The sequence below is a fragment of the Lynx canadensis genome, chromosome A1 (assembly GCF_007474595.2).
Source record: "Lynx canadensis isolate LIC74 chromosome A1, mLynCan4.pri.v2, whole genome shotgun sequence".
NCBI lineage: Eukaryota > Metazoa > Chordata > Mammalia > Carnivora > Felidae > Lynx > Lynx canadensis.
Window position 1 is genome coordinate 157,785,445 of NC_044303.2, and position 22,434 is coordinate 157,807,878.

At 37.1% G+C, this 22,434-nt stretch overlaps 2 protein-coding genes and 1 pseudogene across 2 annotated transcripts in view; 2 read left to right on the plus strand and 1 right to left on the minus strand.

Annotated features, from left to right (window-relative positions):
- Positions 1 to 5,824, minus strand: part of TTC37 (tetratricopeptide repeat domain 37) — a 90,068-nt gene extending 84,244 nt beyond the window's left edge. The window contains exon 1 of the mRNA XM_030325104.1: positions 5,752 to 5,824. The gene's annotated coding sequence lies outside the window, so the exon portion shown is untranslated. The remainder of the gene's footprint in view (positions 1 to 5,751) is intronic.
- Positions 354 to 744, plus strand: LOC115520613 (annotated as a pseudogene).
- Positions 5,825 to 6,040: 216 nt separating the features above from the next.
- ARSK (arylsulfatase family member K) overlaps positions 6,041 to 22,434 on the plus strand; it is a 54,472-nt gene continuing 38,078 nt past the window's right edge. The window contains exons 1-3 of the mRNA XM_030325124.1: positions 6,041 to 6,199; positions 11,991 to 12,120; positions 17,891 to 18,050. Of these exons, the coding sequence (XP_030180984.1) occupies positions 6,062 to 6,199; positions 11,991 to 12,120; positions 17,891 to 18,050 (428 nt within the window). The 5' untranslated portion in view covers positions 6,041 to 6,061. The remainder of the gene's footprint in view (positions 6,200 to 11,990; positions 12,121 to 17,890; positions 18,051 to 22,434) is intronic.

Genomic DNA, 22,434 nt, shown 5'->3' on the forward strand with positions numbered 1-22,434 from the left:
ATGTCAAAAATCCCATCTAAATAAACATCTCAAATATTCACACAAATTCAACATGATATAATTCTAAGTATCTTTTGATGGGATCTCTGGAATAAATTCTATCAAAATTAACTCAGAATGTTTCATGGACAGAATGGAAGTGGCTTTAAAGAACTGAAAAAAAAAAAAAAGCCATGCTACTTTAAACAAGGAAATAAAATTTAAGTGAAGCAGGTGGGGGTGAACAAAAAAGAGAAAGTGAGTTTACTGGCAGTATACTTAAATAGAGTGGTTAGTTCCAGAGAAAACAGTCTTACTATTAAGAAAAAAAGTACTGGGGCCTTCTCTTTCCTCCATCTTTCCATGCCACCACAATGGTGCTCATGAATGTCCCGGCAGATGCTCAAGAGCATTAACAATGACAAAAGAGAGGCAAATGCCAGGTTCTTACTAGGCCATGCTCCAAAGTCATCATCTGGTTTCTAACTCTGATGATGAAGCATGATTACATTGGCAAATTTGAAATCACTGATGATCACTGAGCTGGGAAAACTGTTGTGAACCTCACCAGCAGGTTAAACAAGTGTGGAGTGATCAGTTCCAGATTTGATGTACAACTCAAAGATCTAGAAAAACGGCAGAATAATCTGCTCCCATCCTGCCAATTTGATTTCACTGTACTGACAACCTCAGTTGGCATCAGGGACCAGGAAGAAGCAAGAGGAAAACACACAGGAGGGTAAAATTCTGAGATTCTTTTTCTAGGGATGTAATACAAGCATGCAAATAAAATGCCTCAATGTAAAACAAAAACAAAAGTATTGTGATCTAAATAATGTTTAAGAAAGTAAAATAAAAGTTAAAACAAGAGGGGCAAGGAGGGAAGGTAAAATAAAAGTAAAAACCTGATTCTATCCATTATACTAACTTCTCTGAGCTCCAAACCAACCTGACTGTAATTTATTACTCAGTCACTTCAACACTGTTCTTACAAAATACCCTAGATTTTGTCAGCACCTTCATGATACCATACCCACTCACAAAACCATAACTCATCTGGACTCCAGTACAACCCGACCTTGGACACCTTACTTAACTACTCCAAGCCTATTTCCTTATTGGTAAAGTGAGGATTATATCACTTACTTCAATATGTATGTAAATGCAGTGCCTGAATATGTTACACAGTTGACCCTCAAATAACACTGGTTTGAGGTCCACTTAGAAATGGATTTTTTCTCTTTCTTATGATTTCTTAATAACCTTTTCTCTAGCTTACTTTATTGTAAGAATACAGTATACAATATATATAACATACAAAATTATGTGTTAACTTTGTATTATCGATAAGTATAATATCGATGTATTATCTAGTCAACAGTAGGCTACTAGTAATTAGGTTTTTGAGGAGTAAAAGTTACACATGGATTTTTTTTTTAATTTTTTTTTCAACGTTTATTTATTTTTGTTTTTTTTTTTTTTTTTAATTTTTTTTTCAACGTTTATTTATTTTTGGGACAGAGAGAGACAGAGCATGAACGGGGGAGGGGCAGAGAGAGAGGGAGACACAGAATCGGAAACAGGCTCCAGGCTCTGAGCCATCAGCCCAGAGCCTGACGCGGGGCTCGAACTCACGGACCGCAAGATCGTGACCTGGCTGAAGTCGGACGCTTAACCGACTGCGCCACCCAGGCGCCCCAACGTTTATTTATTTTTGGGACAGAGAGAGACAGAGCATGAACGGGGGAGGGGCAGAGAGAGAGGGAGACACAGAATCTGAAACAGGCTCCAGGCTCTGAGTCTTCAGCCCAGAGCCTGACGCGGGGCTCGAACTCCCGGACCGCGAGATCTTGACCTGGCTGAAGTCGGACGCTTAGCCGACTGCGCCACCCAGGCGCCCCTACACATGGATTTTTGACTGCTTGGTAGGGATCAGCACTCCTAATTCCTACATAGTTCAAGGGTCAACTGCATATTAGTTCTATTCTCCTTATCTACTTACTGTCCTTATCAATCAACTTCACTACTTTTTTTTCTATTCCTAACCGACATGGTTACTACAAACTTTCTCGACACATTTAAAAACCCTAATGTGGGGGCGCCTGGGTGGCGCAGTCGGTTAAGCGTCCGACTTCAGCCAGGTCACGATCTCGCGGTCCGTGAGTTCGAGCCCCGCGTCGGGCTCTGGGCTGATGGCTCAGAGCCTGGAGCCTGTTTCCGATTCTGTGTCTCCCTCTCTCTCTGCCCCTCCCCTGTTCATGCTCTGTCTCTCTCTGTCCCGAAAATAAATAAACGTTGAAAAAAAAAAATTAAAAAAAATAAAAACCCTAATGTGTATCAAGAAGCAACTTTCTCACCAATGTTCCTCAAAAGATGCTATCACCAAACACAAGTATCTTCTTTGAAGCACATGAATACTAGTCCAGAGTAAAGCCTGCAAAAGAGATCACTCCATCCTCTAAACCACTGAAACATTTATTAGTTGAGCTATTCAATTCAAACTTAGCCAATATTTTTTTACTATGCTATACTGATGTCTCCTGACTCTCAGATCAATAAATCCCCAAACAAAAGTAGTATATCTTCGGAGCTCCTTACATCCCAACAACTATTGAGTAATACGTGCTCAATAAATGGTGGATTATCCAGCTCCGAAGGCCTACTCTAAACATTTAGTTTTCCCCCTTCCAAAAGGCAGTAGTTCTCAATTGGCTAAAATGAGAAAGGAAGCAACTCTTTTCAGTATCAGCTCACATTACTTTTTTCACTATCCCCCAATACTTTCCACTTATACATCTTTGCTTCTCTCATTCAGCCTGTTCATACTTGCTTCTATCTACTCAAATGGTACATGTAATCAAAGCCAAATTCAAGTGTCAAGCATAAAAGCTTCTCAGATGAATCTCACTAGTTTGAACTTCTAACACTTTTATTTTTATTTTTTTTTAAGTTTATTTACTTATTTTGAAAGAGAGAGAAAAAACGAGCATGAGTAGGGGAGGGGCAGAGAGAGAGGGAGAGAGAGCATCACAAGCAGACTCAGCACTGTCAGCACAGAGCCCGACCTGGGGTTAGATGTCACAAATCACAAGGTAACAACCTGAGCCAAAATCAAGAGTCAGACACTTAACCAACTGAGCCAACCAGGCACCCCTGAAGTTCTAACACTTTTAATCTATACTAACATTTCCAAAAAGTATTCCAAGGAATATTCCTATGCTTAAAGGTATTAATACACCATCTACTAATTTTGTTAATACTCACATTATATATCTCACTCTTTTACAGTCATTCTAAATGTATATTAGCACTCTAAGGGTTCTGAGAAGTCCTAAAGGCCCAAAGATATTTTAACCTAGCATTTCTAAAACTTATGTTATGATGGAACATTTACTTTAACGAACAGCAATTAATTTTGAAGCAGATGAGCATCCTCCAAAGCATAATTTGGGATAGTCTGGGTTTTATTTTTGTATGCTTGGCAATTAACTATATTTTTTATACCTTTTATACTGTCATTAAATGTAAAGGTAATGTGCTTGTTTCCCACAACTAAACTGGAAGTTCCTTAGAAGCAAATACTATTTCTATTACTCTCTTTTATTTCCTACAGTGTCTAATACATTGTAGATAATCAACAAATATTCACGGAATCACAAATGGTGAAGACAATCCTGATTTTATTCCATGTACTCACTAACTTCACACTTAGCCTCCTTTCCCTAAGGCAGAATATAGTGCTGTGGGTACAATGGATATTAAAAGAACTATAAAGAATCATAATCTATACCAAGACCTTTCAATTGAAGATCTTTCAGAACTGCAGTTAAGTATTTCACAAAAGTAAGAAATCTCTTAACATACGAATCTTTAACTGATGATTTAAACGTACATGTAATGGAGTGCCTACCCTCACTGCGACACATATGTAGGCATGTGCACACATAAAGACGTGCACAAACACCCCACAAAAGTACCTTTTCGGATAGTTACTGATTTGTAAAAATGCTTTATGTCCACAAAAGAGTGATCAAAATGACGAAGAAACGTTACAGTTATATAATGAGCTGAAGGAAATGGGGAAGGCCTTGGGGAAAAAAAAAAATGGTGAAGAAAGAAATAAGAAGTATTGTTGAAAAGGCGATTACCCAGGTAAAAATGAAGAGAAATGGACCAACGAATGATTAAAAGTAGAGGGAAACTGACTTCAGCTCAAAATAAGAACTTTTAATAATTAAACATGACAAATGTGGAACGGGCTGCTCAAAGGAAGTGCATTCCCATCACTACAGATAAAAAAGCACAGACTGGACAATTCACTTGGCAGGAATGTTGCAAGAAAAAGTGAATGTCAGATGGGAAGTAGGACTAGAAGCCTCTTAAGATTTTTCCAGCACTGTATCTCTGAGGCCCTAAAATATCCATCTTGCTCCAACTCACTGCAGCACCTGCTCCCACGGGCACTGCCAAAGGGAGAGAGAGGAAAAAAGAGATGTGTTCCTGTCATTCTAACCAGGACTTCAGAATATATGTCCTGTGAAAACAAGGCCATAGAGAGTGAACACTGTTCACAGAAATAGTACCACACCACAGATAAATATAGCTTTTACAAACCTAAAGGTCAGTCGACAATGTTTCTATGATAAGATGCATTCCACATTCAGAATTAACTTGAAACAAATTTTTGAAACATATTCTGATCCTGAGGTAGCCTATGTACATTACCTCCCGAACCATACAACTACAATTTCATGGATGTTAGTTGTTTCCCTACAGCGTAAGTTCCTTGTGGAAGGGAACTAATGTTTATGTTTGTATTCTCACACAGGGCTTTAGAATGCTCCTTAAGAATTTGTCTATACAAATAGAGTTTAGGCTCAACAGAAAGTCATGAAATTTTATAACTAACTAGGAACAGAGAACTGCAGTGAGTTAGGGCACAGACTACTGAAGTTCAAATCCCGCTCAGACTGGCTCCCTGTGTAATCTGGGTTAAACCATTTAACCTGGCCAAGCCTCAGTTCTCCTGTCTGCAAAATGATGAAAGTGAGGATCACAGAGAATATTAAATTGAGTTGATTTTATGTTAAGTACCGCAATTTCTCCTTTTCCTATCAAAATATTAACACGACTAACGTGACGAACAAATTATATAACTGAAACTATGATAATGAAATAAAAATTTGGCTCTGGGGCAGAAATTGGCTTCTTCCAGAACTCTCCAAAGTAGTTCAACAGTCAAGAGAGACCAGTGATTTTTCTGCAGCAGAACAATGGTATTCTGAACCTGTGCCGATTAATCCAGCTAGTCACACAGCTCAACATTTCTTCCTGCGAGAACCTGTTCCCCTTCTCTCCTTTGCACTCTGAAGGCAAGATGCACCTAAGCTTTTCCCCGTCTAGAACATGATTACTAGGCCCCGCGCCCCGCTCCCCACTCCACGGAGCACGATCAATCCTACTGCACTGACAATAAGATGTGGCAGGCTAGCAATTTCCTCAAGGGAATACATTCGAGAGCCCCACGAATCTACATCGTACCTGAGGCTGTAGAGTCAGAAGCCCCACAAAGAACCGCCCCATGTAACTTAAGTGACAGACGCGCTGCCACCTCATCATCGCCTAGTTCACGGTCTCGCCTGATACTCAGCCATGCCTGCGCGACACAAAATGAGCAGCCCCGGCCCCTGACACTATCTCTCGCCAGTTATCATTTCAACCGCGTACTGCCTCCAACTTCTGCAAAAGCTACAGCGAGCGACCCAAACCCACCTGGGACAGATGCTTCTCCTCCAAACGCCAAGGCAGCAATCCGAGCGCATGCGCATTCCGCAGGCATCGTTCACGTGACTGAAAGTAGCTGAGTTTTAGCACGCTCGGTATTTGCTTAAAAGGCCTTAATGTGAGTCAAGGAATGCCTCCTGTGCGCATGTGCCCATGCGCAGCCCGCTGGGAATTGTAGTTCTGCCAGTAAAACGCTAGAAGGAAACTAAACTGTGAACTGTGTGATCCCCGCCCACCTCTCTCCAGAGGCGTGCCTAGAGGGAGGCGGCGGCCCAGCGCCGCTGAGCCGCTCTCTGCAATGCTGGTGCTGTGGGTGTCGGTGGTCGCAGCCACAGCGCTGGCAGCCCCAGACCCCGGGGCAAGTGGGCAGAGGCGAGGAGCTGCTGGGGTTTGGCCCGTTGCACCCAACGTGGTACTAGTCGCGAGCGACTCCTTCGTAAGTACGGAGAGGCAAGGGAGGGGGCGTCCCGCTCCAAACTAGCGACCGTCCTACAGCTTTTCCTGTGATGCAAGCTTTGAGGAGCAGAATCTGAGACTTCCAAACGTATTTTCCCCGAGGCGGAGTAAGAATTCCATTTTATTTTGAGGTCCCACGTATGCACGTACACCACATACATTTAAAACAATACTCCAGTAAATAAAATGTACTCTGATAGTATCTTTGAAAAAAAAAAAAAAAAAAAAAATTAATGCTGGCCTCGACCCACTTAATTATTTTACGACTACTAATATACTTTCTGTCCATACTCTCGTTTGTTTCGATAGTGGGGGAAAGTAACATTCTGCATCTCCATAAAAAGGTGTTAGCTTCCTAGCGGTCGTTTCCCACTTCATCTCAAGTTTGCAGGAATGTCAATACTTTTATCACCCAGGTTATCTGATAATCCTGTTAGTGCTGATTTAAGTGCAATAGTTGTCATTTGATCCACTCCCCCTTTTAACAAAGAAATTGTGTGCGTGTGTTATTGCTGTTGTTTAATCCCAGACTTCAACAGTTTTTGGTACTTCCCCAAGCCATCATCCGAAAGAATACTACTATCAACATTCCCTGAAAGTTTTAGTACAATCCATGATTTAAAAACTACTGCTTGGACAAATATTAGGTTAAAAGTGATAAATCTAGTTTATTATCACTGGGTGTTACTGTGGTCACGTAGATTGTTGGTGTTAAGCATGTCTGCACCAAAGAGTGCTTTTAATCACTGTATTCTATTGGTTTTCTCATTGATTAACCTGTGAAGATTAAAGTCACATAATCTGGATATGACCGTAGGACTTGCTGAGAAAATTATTAAAAGTAATCTTTATGATTATCTAAATTTAGGGAACAGGCAATATTGGAGATTAACATGAAAGAGGTTTCTTAGAGAGTGCTCCCGAGATCAAAGGGAAAGGAAGAAAGAAGGACTGTATAGAGAAGTTTGAGTTCTGTTACTGTCTCAATAGAAGCCTCAGATGACTTTATGGGTAATTCTCAAACTAGTAAAATGTTTCAGAACTGTTTCCATTTGGGGTGAGGGGATCCAGGGCCTTATACCCTCATGTTGGATGGCCATTAGTTGTGCGCTGCTCCCGGAAAGGGACATGATTTTGGTCCAGGCAACTGTCTTTAGCAGCAGCAATCTTTCTTTCCTAAAGGGAATTTGAGTGGTGTATCACAGAATTCTAGAAACTTCCAAAGATGACAAATATTTTTTCCACTGTAGTATGAATACATAGGTTTTTGTATATTTGTGTTTAAATCCTTTGCATTCATTATACTTACTAATGTTCAAACTGTCCTATATTTGGTTTGTGAAGGACACTTCAGGTTGTTCCTGAGTCCTTTTGACCCATTCATAATAATGTTTAGCAGCTTCCTTTGATAGACTTCCACATCCTTCTTGTGTATTTCCTGTACTGTCTTGTGTGTAGAGACTAGAATCCAGGTGTTCCCATTTTTCATTGCTTTCAGACCTTTCCAATGGACAGATCTAGAAAGTATATGTATTTATTTTTATTTTTTATTAAAAATTTTTAACGTTTATTTATTATTGAGAGACAGAGAGACAGACCATGAGCAGGGGAGGGACAGAGAGAGGAGGAGACACAAAATCCGAAGCAGGCTTCAGGCTCTGAGCTGTCAGCACAGAGCCTGACGCGGGGCTTGAACTCACAAACCGTGAGATCATGACCTGAGCCGAAGTCGGACGCTCAACCGACTGAGCTACCCAGGTGCCCCGAAAGTATATGTATTTAATTTGATTTTTGCACTTATATCTGTTTTATACTATTTTGGTTTCTAACTACATTAATGTAATTGTTTACTTTATTAAATATATGTATATGTTATATATACTTACACATATTTTATACACATTTGGGTAAAAATATATAATATATAAGCATATACATAGTATCTAGGGCTCCAATCACCCTTACTCTAGATCACTAGTAGGGGAAAGGTTTAATGCCAGGAGAGACAATCCAAAAGACCAGACAAGTTTCTGCAAAGCAAGCAGAAGGAAGGAAATAATAGCAGAAATTAATGAGTTAAAGAGTATTATAACAATAGAGAAAAACAATGAAACCAAAAGTTGATTTACTGAAAATATCAACAAAATTGACAAACCTTTGGCTAAACTGACCTAGAAAAAAAGAGACAAGACCTGGCTTACTAAAATCAGGAAGAAAAAGAGGGAATATTACCTTACAGAAATAAAGAATTATCAGGGAATACTGTGAACAACTGTACGTTAACAAATTAGATAATTTAGATGAAATGAACAAATTTCCAGAAAGGCACAAACTACTGAAACTAACTCAAAAATAAAAACAATCTGACAGACCTATAACAAGTAAAGAGATTGAGTTGGTGATTTTAAGACACCCACAAAGAAAAGCTCAGACCCAAATGGCTTCACTGGTTAATTCAACCAAACATTTTAAGAAGAATTAATACTGGGGCACCTGGATGGCTCAGTCGGTTGGGTGTCTGACTTTGGCTCAGGTCAGTTTGTGAGTTCAAGCCCCACGTTGGGCTCTGTGCTGACAGCTCAGAGCCTGGAGCCTGCTTCGGATTCTGTGTCTCCCTGTCTCTCTCTGCCCCTTCCCCACTCATGCTCTGTCTCTCAAAAATAAATAAAAATGTTAAAAATATTTTTAAAAGTAAAAAATAAAGAAGAATTAATACTAATTCTTTTTAAACTCTTCCAAAAAATAGAAGAATGCTTCCAAATTATTTCTATGAGATCAGTGTGTTGCTGATTTCAAAGCCAGACAAATACATCACAAGAAAACTACAGACTAATATATCTTCTTAATATAGAAGCTCCACAACAAAAATACTAGCAAGTCAGGGGTGCCTGGGTGGCTCAGTCAATTAAGTGTCCGACTCTTTATTTCAGCTCAGGTCATGGTCTCACAGTTGTGAGATCGAGCCCCACATAGGGCTCCACACTGGGCGTGGACCCTGCTTAGGATTCTTTCTCTCCCTCTACTGCTCGCTCTTTCTTGCTGTCTAAAAAAATAAATAAAAATAAAATACTACAATTTGTTTAAAAAACACTAGCTAGTCAAATTTAGCAATATATATAAAGCATTATATACCATAACCAAATGGGATTTATCCCCAGAATGTAAGGTTGGTTTAATATCTGAAAATCAGTTGTTTTATAATACACCATGTTAATTGAATAAAGGGCAAAAGCCGCTGATCATGTCAGTAAATACAGAAAGAACACTTGACAAAATTCAACAACGCTTCATGATGAAAGCACTCAACCAACTAGAAATAGAATATTCTTGACCTGTAAAGAGCATCTGCAAAGACACCATAGCTCTAATCACCTTAAACAATTCCACATTAGAAACTTCCCCAAATGGTGTCAGTTATCTTTCCCCTCTTGCCCCATCCCCACCACTCTACACTTTCAATACAGATGAAGTCCTTTGTGCCAGTCACAGAAATGCATAAAGAAATCCACTAACAACGGATTTTAATATGATGCATGAATTACTGGTAAACTTCAGTAGTCATCTGCAGTGGTAGTTACACCAGTTTAAAACGGTGCCTACAGAACTTGGAGTCCTCATCTTTGAATTATATAGCATCACAGTGCTTCTGCCATGTGATCTCCTGCTCCAGTCCTCCCACCAGATTAGTCTGGATTTGTCTAGATTCCAAGAAGTGACCACAAATGGTTGTTATCCCCTATGTCCAAAAGATTATAAGAATAAAACATGTAGGCATTTCGGATTTCTGAAGATAAGTTTCTAAGAATTTAAATTTGTGGATTTAAAGAAATTCTTATGAGGGAAGAATATACACTTTTATCTTGGGCCTCCTCATTCATTGTTCAGGAAGTCAGCAGTTATTTACTTAGAATTCAATGATACTCCTGTTGGAAGTGGTTCTTTATTTCAAGATACAAGTATGCTCTAATTTTTTACATCTTAAAAAAAAATGAACTTTAATCCCCCATTCTCCTATAGCCAATAGTCCATTTCCTGACATCCATCCTATTTTTCTGTTCACCTTTGCAAAATCACTTCTTAGAAGAGTTTTATTTACCTGCTGTCTCACCTTCCATTCTCTTCCCCATTCTAGTTAAGCTGGCTGTTCCTACCACTTAAAGTGCCCTTCAGATCACCACCTGTCTCCATACAACCAATACCACTGTGCACTTTCTGGCCTTATTTTAGGTAGCCTCTCAACACGGTTGACATTAGCTCTTTCTTGACACACTGTTTTCTCTTGGTTTTCAAGGTCTTATATCATCTCCCTCCCTCTTTGGCCATTCTTTGTTTCCCACCTCCTCTTATTTGGGAATCCCCAGGGTTCCTTGCTTTCCTCCTTTTCACTTTTTTCCTAAAAGCTTTCATTCAGTAACATTGTTTTCAATACCATGAATATGCTTAAGATTCCCAAGTTTATTTCACCAGAGTAGACTTTCCAAGCTCCAGATTCCTCTCTGTAACCAACAGCCTACTTTATATACCCATTTGGAAATCTCAGCCATATCAAGGGTTTATGTATATCCCATATTTGGATGAACTCATTTTTAAAAGTGCATTTTTACTTAAATTCATAGTGAAAATATATAATAAATACAACTCCAGGCCTAAAATATTCTTTTTTTCTGTCTTTGCTCTTTACCAAGAAGATTTCTTCAATTCCAAAATGCATAACACCTCTTCTACTCTTCATGCTTATTTATCCACAGTGGCCAAGACATCTTCACTTATGTCCAGCCTAAAGAATTGCTGGACTTTTCTCATTCTTTAGGTCTTGCACTTCCCAGAGAAACTTTCCCTGTTCACTCCATTTAAAGTATATATCCCTCATTATTCTGTATCTTAGGGTTTTTTTTTTTTTCAAAGCACATATCACAATTGTAATTTTTTTTTTAAGTTTACTTATTTTGAGAGAGAGAGAGGGAGAGAGGACGAGTGGAGGAGGGGCAGAGAGATGGAGAGAGAGAATCCCAAGCAGCCTCCACACTGTTAGTACAGAGCCCAATGTAGGGTTCAAACTCATGAACCATGAGATCATGACGTGAGCCAAAGTCAAATGCTTAACCGACGGAGCCACCCAGGTGCCCCCACAATTTATAATTATTAATGGTTTGTTTACCAGTATAGTTTTTGCTTCTTCCACTAAACCATAAGCTTCAAGGGCCAGGGACTCTGTTTCTTTTCACCATTCAATTTCCAGATCTTTCACGGTACCTGGCACACAGTAAATGCTGAGTAAATATTTATTCCATCAATCCATCATGCCCCAAAAGAACTTTCCAGAGAGTCCTTTATTATATTCAAATGAATCTGAGTACAACACTAAATTCTTAATATTATGATACTAGTAACACTATGCTTGGTTTATCTTTTTTTTTTTAATTTTTTTTTTTTAACATTTATTATTTTTGAGACAGAGAGAGACAGAGCATGAACAGGGAGGGGCAGAGAGAGAGGGAGACACAGAATCCGAAACAGGCTCCAGGCTCTGAGCAGTCAGCACAGAGCCTGACGCGGGGCTTGAACTCACGGACGTGAGATCATGACCTGAGCCGAAGTCAGATGCTTAACCGACCGAGCCACCCAGGCGCCCCTGCTTGGTTTATCTTTTGAGGATCCTTAGGATCATATTGAAGTCTTTTGCTTACTTGTGAATTTTATGGTTAAAATTAAAGGAAATAATTTTATTCTTTTCTAACACAATCAGTATTAATTAAATTTCTTTATTCCAGGATGGAAGGCTGACATTTTATCCAGAAAGTCAGGTAGTGAAACTTCCTTTTATCAACTTCATGAAAGCACATGGCACCTCGTTTCTGAATGCTTACACAAACTCTCCAATCTGTTGCCCATCACGTGCAGGTATGAACACGCTCAAGATTAATGGAAGTGGCCACACACATAAAAATGTTCTCACAATTTAAAATATTATGCCCAAAAGTAGTACAGTAAGTTATATTTTTCATCTAATTAAAATTTTTTTTTCATTTAACTGATGTGTATTTTAAGGTATGTATTGAGGTTATTGGAATTTCTAATTTATTTTTCAGGATTAGTAATTTTTATTATCCAAAGTGGTGTTGAGTTCATGTGTTACTGTTTCATTTCCTTATGATTGGTGACTAAGAATCTCTGGACTATCCAAGCAAGTGAGGAAATACTCCTATTTCCTAGAAAAGTTGTATCTTTAAGAAAATTTTCAGTAAGAATAGAGGGGGTTGGGAGGGACTTCAGAGCATACACAAAGTAGTTAGAATTTTCATACATCAGGTTTCTCTGAATTTTTCCATATTATTTCAGATTACAGACTGTTTCTCTTTAGTCTCAATTCACTTCTATCCCAAATATATGTGTTCACTTTTATTATCATAATTTAACAAATAGCATAGTTTAATGGCAAAATGTCAGCAGTATTAATCCATGAATAATGGAGAAGCAGGGGAAAATGCCTTTTTTTTTTTTAATTGTCTATTCTCTGATAGAGTTGTTTTCCTTCCCACCCTTTCTAATGTTTAGTTGTTTGCTTTGGGGTACACAAACACATGCAACTGTTTGCATCTGTCAGGACATTCCTGACATGATCTTCTCTGTGATTTGAGTCCCAAGTCCCTTCACGTTCACTGCCAGCACAATCACCTATGTAATTACCAGTGATTAAAAGAAATCCAGATTAAAGGAAACCCAGTACTCTAAATGATATTTCAGTGAAGGCCCAGGTATATTAAAACAGTTTTGTATGTTTTTTTTTTTCTCTATTGAGCAAGTGGAATGAGCAATGGACTAGGGTGAGGTGTTGTCCTAGATTCTAATCTTCAGTGGGCCAAGAAAGTCACTTAGTTTCCTTATCTACAAAAGGTTGTATATGCTGTGTACCTCACAGGGTTGTTCCCAGCATCAAATAATGAATAAAATAATGAATAAAATGGCAATTAATGAACTCTAAAGGTTTCAGAAATGTTAGCTGATGCTTTTCCTAAAAGAACTATATTTTGAAGAGTTTGAACACAGAGAAGGAACAATAGTAATACAAACTAATGTTTGTTGCATTCTTACCCTGTGCCTGCCAATATTCTAAGTGCCTTACATGTCTTAATTTATACAATAATAACATTTCCATGAAATAGATATTGTTACTACCTCCTTTTTGCATACGAAAACAAAAGTACTAAAAGGTTAAGTAACTTGTCAAAGGTCACGCAGTCATTGGCATTATTGAGATTCAAACCCAGGTAACCCTCATCCCACTTCTCAAAAAGAAAGCATTGTGTAGGATGAGAACAGAAAACTTATTTAACCCTACCGTGTGTACACAAAAATGGAAAGAGAAAAGGATTTTCCCCCCAGTTTTGAGATAATTGACATATAACATTGTATTAATTAAGGTGTATACAATATAACAACTTCATATATGTATATATTGTGAAATGATTATCATAATAAGTGTCATTAATATTCATCACCTCCTATAATTAAAAAGTTTTTTTTTTTATCCCCGCCGCCCACCCCCACCAAAAAGTTTTCTTTTGATGAGATCTTTTAACACCAATTCTCTTAGCAACTTTTAAATATCCAGTATTGTTAGCTGTAGTTGCCATGCTATACATTATATCCCCAGAACTTACTTATTACTGTGAATTTGTACATGTTTACCACTTTCATGCATTTTCCCATCCCCACCCCTACTTTTGACCATCATAGTCTTTTATGTTTCTATTTGTTCCATCTTTTTAGATTCCACATATATGTAAGATCATTCACTACTTGTTTTTCTCTGTATGACTTCTTTCACTTAACACAATGAACTAAAGTTCCATCTATGTTGTTGAAAAAGACAGTGTTTCCTTTTTTCATGACTAATATTTCTCTCTGTATATATGTAATATATATATATATGTATACATATATATAAGGTAGATATAGATATAGATACATGGCATTTATGCATTCATCTATCAATGGACACTTAGGTTGCTTCCATGTCTTGACTATTATGAATAGTGCTCCAATGAACATAGGGGTACAGACATCTTTTTGAGATAATGATTTTCTCTTTTGGGTATATACCTAGAAGTGGGGACTGCAGGACTGTATGGTAGTTCTAGTTCTAATGTTCTTGAGGAACCTCCATACTGTTTTCCACAGTGGCCTCATCAATTTACATTTCCAACAACATTGCACAGGGTTCTCTTGTCTCCACATCTTCACCATGACTTGTTATCTCTTGTTTATTTTTGGCAGTCATTCTAACAGGGGTGAGGTAATACCTCATTGTGGTCTTGATTTGCATTTCCCTGATGATTACTGATACTGAGCCTATTTTCATGTAGCTGGTTGACCATTTCCAGGTCTTTGGAAAACTATTCATTTCCTCTGCCCATTTTTTAATCTCTCTCTTTTTTTTTTTTTTTTTTTTTTTTTTGCTATTCAGTTATATGAGTTCTTTTTATATTTTGGATATTAATTATCAGATCTATGATTTGCAAATATTTTCTCCCATTCCACAGATTGCCTTTTCATTTTGTTGATGGTTTCCTTTGCTGTGCAGAAGCTTTCAAGTTTAACATAGTTCCACTTGTTGATATTACCTATTTTGCCTTTGCTTTTAGTGTGAAATGCAAAAAAACTATTGTCAATTCTGATGTCAAGGAGCTAGCCCCCTGTTTTCTTCTAGTAGTTTCATGGTTTCAAGTCTTACTTTCAGTGTTTAATCCATTTTGAGTTTATTTTGTGTATGGTGTAAGACAAGGGTCCAGTTTTCCCATCACAATTTATTGAAGAGACGGTCCTTTCCCTATTATATATTCTTGGCTCCTTTATTTTAAATTAATTGAAATATGTGGGTGGGCTTATTTCTGGGCTCTCTATTCTGTTTCATTGATCTGTGTGTCTGTTTTTATGCCAACATGTTTTTTTCATGGTTATACCTTTGTAATATAGTTTGAAATTGAGAACTGCAATGCTTCCAGCTTTAGTCTTCTTTCTCAAGATTGCTTTGGCTATTTGGTGTCTTATGTGGTTCCATACAAATTTTAGCATTGTTTATTCTATTTCTGGGAAAAATGCCATTGGAATTTTGATAAGGATTGCCTTGAATCTGTAGGTTGCATTGGGTGGTACAGACGTTTTAATAATATCAATTCTTCCTATCTGTGAGCACAGAACATCTTTCCATTTATTTGTGTCTTCAGTTTCTTTCATCAGTGTCTTACAGTTTTTAGGTTACAGATCTTTTCCTCCTTGGTTAAAGTTTTTCTAGGTAATGTATTCTTTTTGATGCAATTATACGTGGGATTGTTTTAACTTCTCTGATAATCTATCATTAGTATATAGAAATGTAAGTGATTTTTGTATATTGATTTTGTATCCTGCAACTTTACTAAATGCATTGAATAGTTACAACAGTTTCTTGGTGGAATCTTTGGGGTTTTATATATATATATATATATATATATCATCTGCAAATAGAGACTGTTTTACCTCTTACAATTTGGATGCCTTCTATTTCTTCTTCTTGCCTAATCACTCTATCTAGGACTTCTACTATGTTGAATAAGAATTGTGAGAGTAGGCATCCTTGTCTTGTTTCTGATCTTAGAAGAAAAACTTTCAGCTTTTCACCACTAAATATAATGTTAGCTGTGGACTTGCCATACGTGGATTTTATTATATTGAGCTACGTTCATTCTATACCCAGTTTGTTGAGAGTTTTTATCATGAATGAATATTCAATTTTGTCAGATGTTTTCTCTGCATCTATTGAGATGAGCATATGATTTTTATCCTTCATTTTGTTAATGTGGTATATTATGTTGACTGATTTACAGATGTTGAATCATCTTTGCATCCCTGGAATAAATCCCAGTTGATCATGGCATATGACCCTTCTAATGTATTGTTGAAATAAGTTTGCTGATTTTGCACTATGTTCATCAGGAATATTGGCCTGTCATTTTCTTCTTTTGTGGTGGCCTCCTCTGGTTTTGGTATCAGGGTAATGTTGGCATCATAAAATGAGTGTGGAAGTGTTTCTTCCTCTTCTCTTTTTTAGAAGAGTTTGGAGAAAGGGATTGGTATTAAGTTCTTCTATAAATGTTTGGTAGAATTCACCAGTAAAGCTTTCTGGTCCTGGACTTTCCTTTGTTGGGAGGCATTTGATTACTGATTCTATCTCCTTATTCATAATTGGTCTTTTGGATTTTCTATATCTTCATGATTCAGTCTTGGTAGGTTGTATACTTATAGGAATATATCACTTCTAGGTCTTCCAATTTATTGGCATATAATTGTCCGTAGTGGCCTTATAATTGTTTATATTTCTGTGTCATCAGTTGTAACTTCTCTTCCATTTCTGATTGTATTCATTTCAGTCGTCTCTTTTCCTGGTAGGTCTAGCTAAATGTTTATCTTTTTGTTTTATCGATCTTTTGTTTATTGACCTAAATGTTTATCTTAATTTTATTGATCTTTTCCATTTCCTTTTTTAGTATCTATTTTATTTATCTTCACTCTAATCTCTGTTATTTCCTTTCTTCTAATGTTGGGCTTAGTTTGTTCTTTTTCTAGTTCCTAGAGATATAAAGTTAGGTTGTTTATTTGAGCTCTTTTTTCTTAATGTAGGCATTTAACTCCTACGAACTTCCCTCTTAGAATGCTTTTTCTGCATGCCATTAGTTTTGATATTTTGTTGCATTTTCATTTGTCTCAAGATATTGTTTAATTTCTCTTTTGATTTCTTCTCTGACCCATTGGTTGTTCAGTAGCATGTGGTTTAATCTTCACATATTTGTGAATTTTCTGATTTTCTTCTTATAAATGACTTCCAGTTTCATACCTTTGTGGTCAGAAAAGATGCTTGACATTTCACCTTCTAAATTTATTGACTTTTTTGTGGTCTATCATATGATCTGTCCTAGAGAATGTTCCACATGCACTTAATAAGAGTGTATATTCTGTTGCTTTTAGATGGAATGTTCTGTAAATGTCTTTTAAGTCCATCTGGCCTAATGTGTAATTCTTAAGTCCAGTGCTACTTTATTGATTTTCTGTCTGGATGATCCATACATTGTTGAAACTGGTGCATTGAAGTCCCTGCTCTTATTGTATTGCTGCCTATTTCTCCCTGTAGGTCTGTTAATACTTGAAAAAGGATTTATTGGTTACAATCATAGTTGTAGAAATTAAGAACAAAGACATAGTACACTTAAATTTTTCATAGAAAGACAGTACATAGACAAGGATGGGGGAAAATCCATCATGATGTTGGAAAAAGATCTATACTTCAATTGACTGACTTGGAAAATAAATACTTAGTGATTACTTTTATGATTGAAAGAAGACTTTATAGTCCAACAGGCCTTATAATAATTCCAGCTGTATTTGCCTTAAACAACTTAACCTGTAAGCCTTAGACACTCACCTGTAAAATGGAAATAGTAACTCCTTGCAGAATTCTCCACTTGATAATAATGAGATAACAACCAGAGATGTTATGCAAAGCACCTAATACAGGTTATGTCTGACTCCACAGCATGAGCTCTAAAGTAGTAGATTCTTTCTCTTGCTATAATTGTCTTAATAATTAAAACAAATCAATAAGCTTTACACCAGTCCCAATTTCTTTGTTTCCCCCCAGCAATGTGGAGTGGCCTCTTCACTCACTTAACAGAATCATGGAATAACTTTAAGGGCCTAGATCCAAATTATACAACATGGATGGATATCATGCAGAAGCATGGCTACCGAACACAAAAGTTTGGAAAACTGGACTACACTTCAGGACATCACTCCATTAGGTAAAAAAATATATATAACAAAATAACCTAATATGCTACCCTCTCCTATAGCACATACATGTACTCTTTTTTGACTTTCGTTTTTTATTTTTCTACAAAGGTGAAAGTAAATCTCTTAATCCCTTGATTGTGTTAATTTGGCTAATATTTCACCTTTCTTTAATCTTCTTAAAATATTAAAGTTGCTAATACGCTAGTAATTTTGTTTTTCTTAAACATCAAAGGTATTTAAAATTGTTTAGTCCAAAATTTATTCTGAGTTTTTGTTACAATGTCTACTTTCTTATTCACTTTACAATCGTTTTTAAAGACCATAATCTTCTTGGTACTTGCTTTTGTCAGTTATCTCCAATGTCAGCCGATTATAACTTTTTTTTTTTTCCATTTTATTAAGTCCTCAAAAACCAGGTGGCCAAGCATAGTGGGTAAGAGCAGAGATCTGGAATCGGATTCCCTACTTATAAATCTTGGTTTCTCTGTTTACTGCTGACCTCTAGTAGTACAATCTTGGGAACATTATCTAGCTAACTTACTTTAATTTCTTTATTGTGAGGATTAAATGGAATGAGATCTGCAGAGAAAAAAAGGCTAACACCGCAGATGTGAGATGGCTATCCTTAGGAAGGCATGCTTTTCAAGCAATGGGCCCTTGGCTTATATCTGGTAACTTGAATTTCAGGAGTATTACTCCTATTTCCCCTGATAAAAAGTGACTTATTATGTACCTAGAGTATAAAATGTGATTTGTGCTGAACACCTGCTTTCCCTCTGAGATTCTGGGATTTTGGTATGTGGTAGGCAGAGGGTGATCGGCCTCAATACCAACTTGGGTAACTATGAGCTTTCCTGATAGACAACACTTCACATGCATTGTCATATTTGATGCTGGATGAATTAAGTGTGGCTCTTTGTGGACTATACTTGGAAACTTGTAAGTGGTTTGCTGTGGACTTACCCTAAATACCTTTTCCCTTTGCTGATTTTGCTTTGTGTCCTTTCACTATAATAAATATAGCCATGTGAACAATACATGCTGAGTCCTGTGAATCTCCTAGCGAACTTGGGTATGATCTTAGAGTCTTCCAACACTGTGACCCCTGGCATAAATACCTATTAAAGGCTTAGAGCAGTACCTCTTGCTAACAGTGTGCTTAATTGAGATTTAGGCAGTGGTAGTAGTGATGAGATAATCTAATGATTATGGTAAGAACCAGAAAATAAATTAAATACAATAATAGTGCATGTAGTAGGTAAATAGTGTTACCCAAAACTTCATGTCCCCCTGGAACTTCAGAATGTTGACCTATTTGGAAATAGATCCTGTTTACAGATGCAATTAATTAACGGTTCAAGATGAAGTCATCTTGAATTTAAAAGTGAGCCCTACATCCAATGACTAGGTTCATCATTAGAAAAGAAAGGACATAAATACACACAGAAAGCAGTGTGAATGAAGATGGAAGCAGAGACTGGGGATGATCACAGCTATAAACCACAGAAGAGGAAAAAAAGGAATAATCTTCCCAAGAGCCTTCAAGAGGGAGCATGGCCCAGCCAATACCTTGATTTATGATTCTAGCCTCTAGAACCGTGAATAAACTAAGTTTGTTGTTTTAAGCCACACTTTTTGCAGTAATTTGCTACTGGCAGCCCTAGGAAACTAATACACTGAGTTTTTGGGTAAACAGATACTAAAATAGAATATCTGAGTATTATTAGTCTTGCTCTTCTGGGTAATTGTCAAATTTCTTTCCTTTTTTGTCCTCCAAAATCTGAAAGATACCCATCCTGAAAACCCAGAAGGGACCCTCACATCTCCTCCCCACATCGTCTTGTAATCCATCACCAGATGTTGTCAGCTTCTACTTCTAAAATAGATCTCCAGCTTTTCACTTACAATCTCTACCAAGCCACTAGCCTCTCCTGCCTAAAATATTGAAGTGGCCCTCTAATAGTTTACCCCTATCTCACCCTTTTGTAGGCAGCCAGAGTGATCTTTTTAAAATAAACATCTGATCGAGTGACTTATCCGCTTAAAATCTTTCAGTGTTTTTTTTTTTTTTCCTCTGTAAGTAGGCTAAAATCCCAAAATCCATAACATGGTTTGTAAGACCTTACATGATCCGTCCCTGCATGCCTCCTGTCTCATTTCATACCTCATGCTCTCTCCTCCTCGTATGCAGTTGCTCCTCATTTCTTTCACGTGTCTTCACTAGCTCTGGACCACCGCACAAGTCTGTGCACAAAGCTCTTCCCCCACTCTGTCCAGTAATGCGGCAGAAGAAAAGGGTGGAAGCAGAGGTAAATGTAGTGGAAGGAGCACAGACTTTGAGTCCCACCAGAACTGTTAACCTCCAACTTCCCTGCCTAATCCTTGTGACCATGGGAGAGTACTTGACTTCTCTAAGTGTCAGTGTGCTTCTCTGAAAACTGGAATTAATAATAAACACCTGAGTGCACCCCGCTGCTCAGTTGGTGAGCATGTGACTCTTGATCTCATGGTCATGAGTTTGAGCCCCATGTTGGGTATAGAGATTACTAACAAACTTTTTTAAATCTTAAAAAATAATAATATACCTAACTCATTGGATTGATTAGGGTTTTAAATGAGGGTTTAATAAAGATTAGGGTTTAATATAAGCGAACCACATAAAAATATTAAATAAGGGGGGGGGGGTGCCTGGGGTGGCTCGTTAGTTAAGCATCCAACTTTGGATCACGATCTCACTGTTCATGAGTTCTAGCCCCCCGCATCGGGCTCTGCACTGAGACCTTGAAGCCTGGAGCCTACTTCAGATTCTCTGTCTCTCTCTCTCTCTTCCCTCCCCTCTGTGTAAAACATGCACATGCTCTCTGTCTCAAAAATAAAATAAACATTAAAAAAAAAATTTAAAAAGATAATGAGGTAATATGAAGTATTAACAATGCCTGGCACAGAATAAGTGTTTTAATCAAGAGGAAAATTATTATTATAAAAATGGCTTAACTAGAATTATAGTTTAATATTTACATAATGCTTTCTTTTTTCTAAACTGTGTTGCACTGCTAATTGTTTGGTGCAGTTTCACAAATTTCTTTTTAAAATTCTTCTACTTTCTAGAAAGTAAGCTTAATCCAAAGTAAAATGTAACTATTCTTATTATCCTATCCTATCCTATTGTCCTCTTGTTTTCTCAGTTTCCTCAGCCAATCCCATAATAAAAAGAATCTAAGGTTGAATGCCTCATACTCCCTGTAACTATCATTCTGTATGTGACACAGTTAAAATATGATCTTAATTTTACTCCTCAGTGGGATAATAAAGACCCTGTTTCTCTTTTTCATTGCTTTATTCCCACTGCCAATATGGTGCCAGTGCATTGTAGGCACAGAATTAATTGTTGAAATGAATGAGATAGAAAGTTACATTGATCTATCTACAGCTTATTATTTGATAAACATTGATGTTTTGTTTAAATTATGGTTTAAAATCAGTAAAAGGAAAAGAGCCACTTCACCATTGATATTTAGGACACCAAAGATGGTTTCCAGTAAAATAATTGCTTGTAGCTAATTTTCATATCTCACCAGAGCTTAGAAAATTGAAATAACCTCTCAGGATTATTTGTGTTAGTGCTGTATGTACCCACACAGTCATTTCGCTGACAGATAGGTCAAGGTAGCTGTTAATAGCGTATCTGCAAAAGTTATATGAATTATGCTACATTATCTTTTATATTTTCCATTCCATTTTAAAAATTGGTCTCAGAAAAAAAAGTCTCTCAATGTCAAATTTAATAGGGGTATTTACTATTTTGATAGACTGACTCTCAAAGTCAAAACTTGTTTTTATAACTCTGCTGCCTTTCCCACTGAAATTGGCCATTTTTTAACCTACTTGTATTTTCAGGCAGCATTACAAATTTCTTTAGTTTATTACTACAATATCCCATCTTTCTTTTTTTAGGCATCAAGTAATACTTTCTTCTTGTATCAGTTTAGGAACACTAGTCCAGCTATGTGTCCCTTCTGTATATAATATACTACACCATCCTGGGATCTTTAAAGGCTTCACACTTGTATCTTCCAGATAACTGTTAAACAAGTAGTGGTGGTAGTACTCATTAAGATTCTACTTACTAATTATAAGACTTTATGCAAGTTATGTATCTCCTTAACACCCCTCACATTGTATGTATTATACCTATAATACGTTTGATTAAGTTCAAATATGCTGTATCTTATTAGCAACTGAACCGAAACATTTGTATTTAATTCATAGGGTGTTTTGGTAATTTTTACTATCAGGTAAAACTGTTTGCCAGTATATTCTCAATATCAAACACAGTGATTCTCAACCAAGGGCAGTTTTGACACCCCACTTTCCAAACAGAAATCAGGGTAG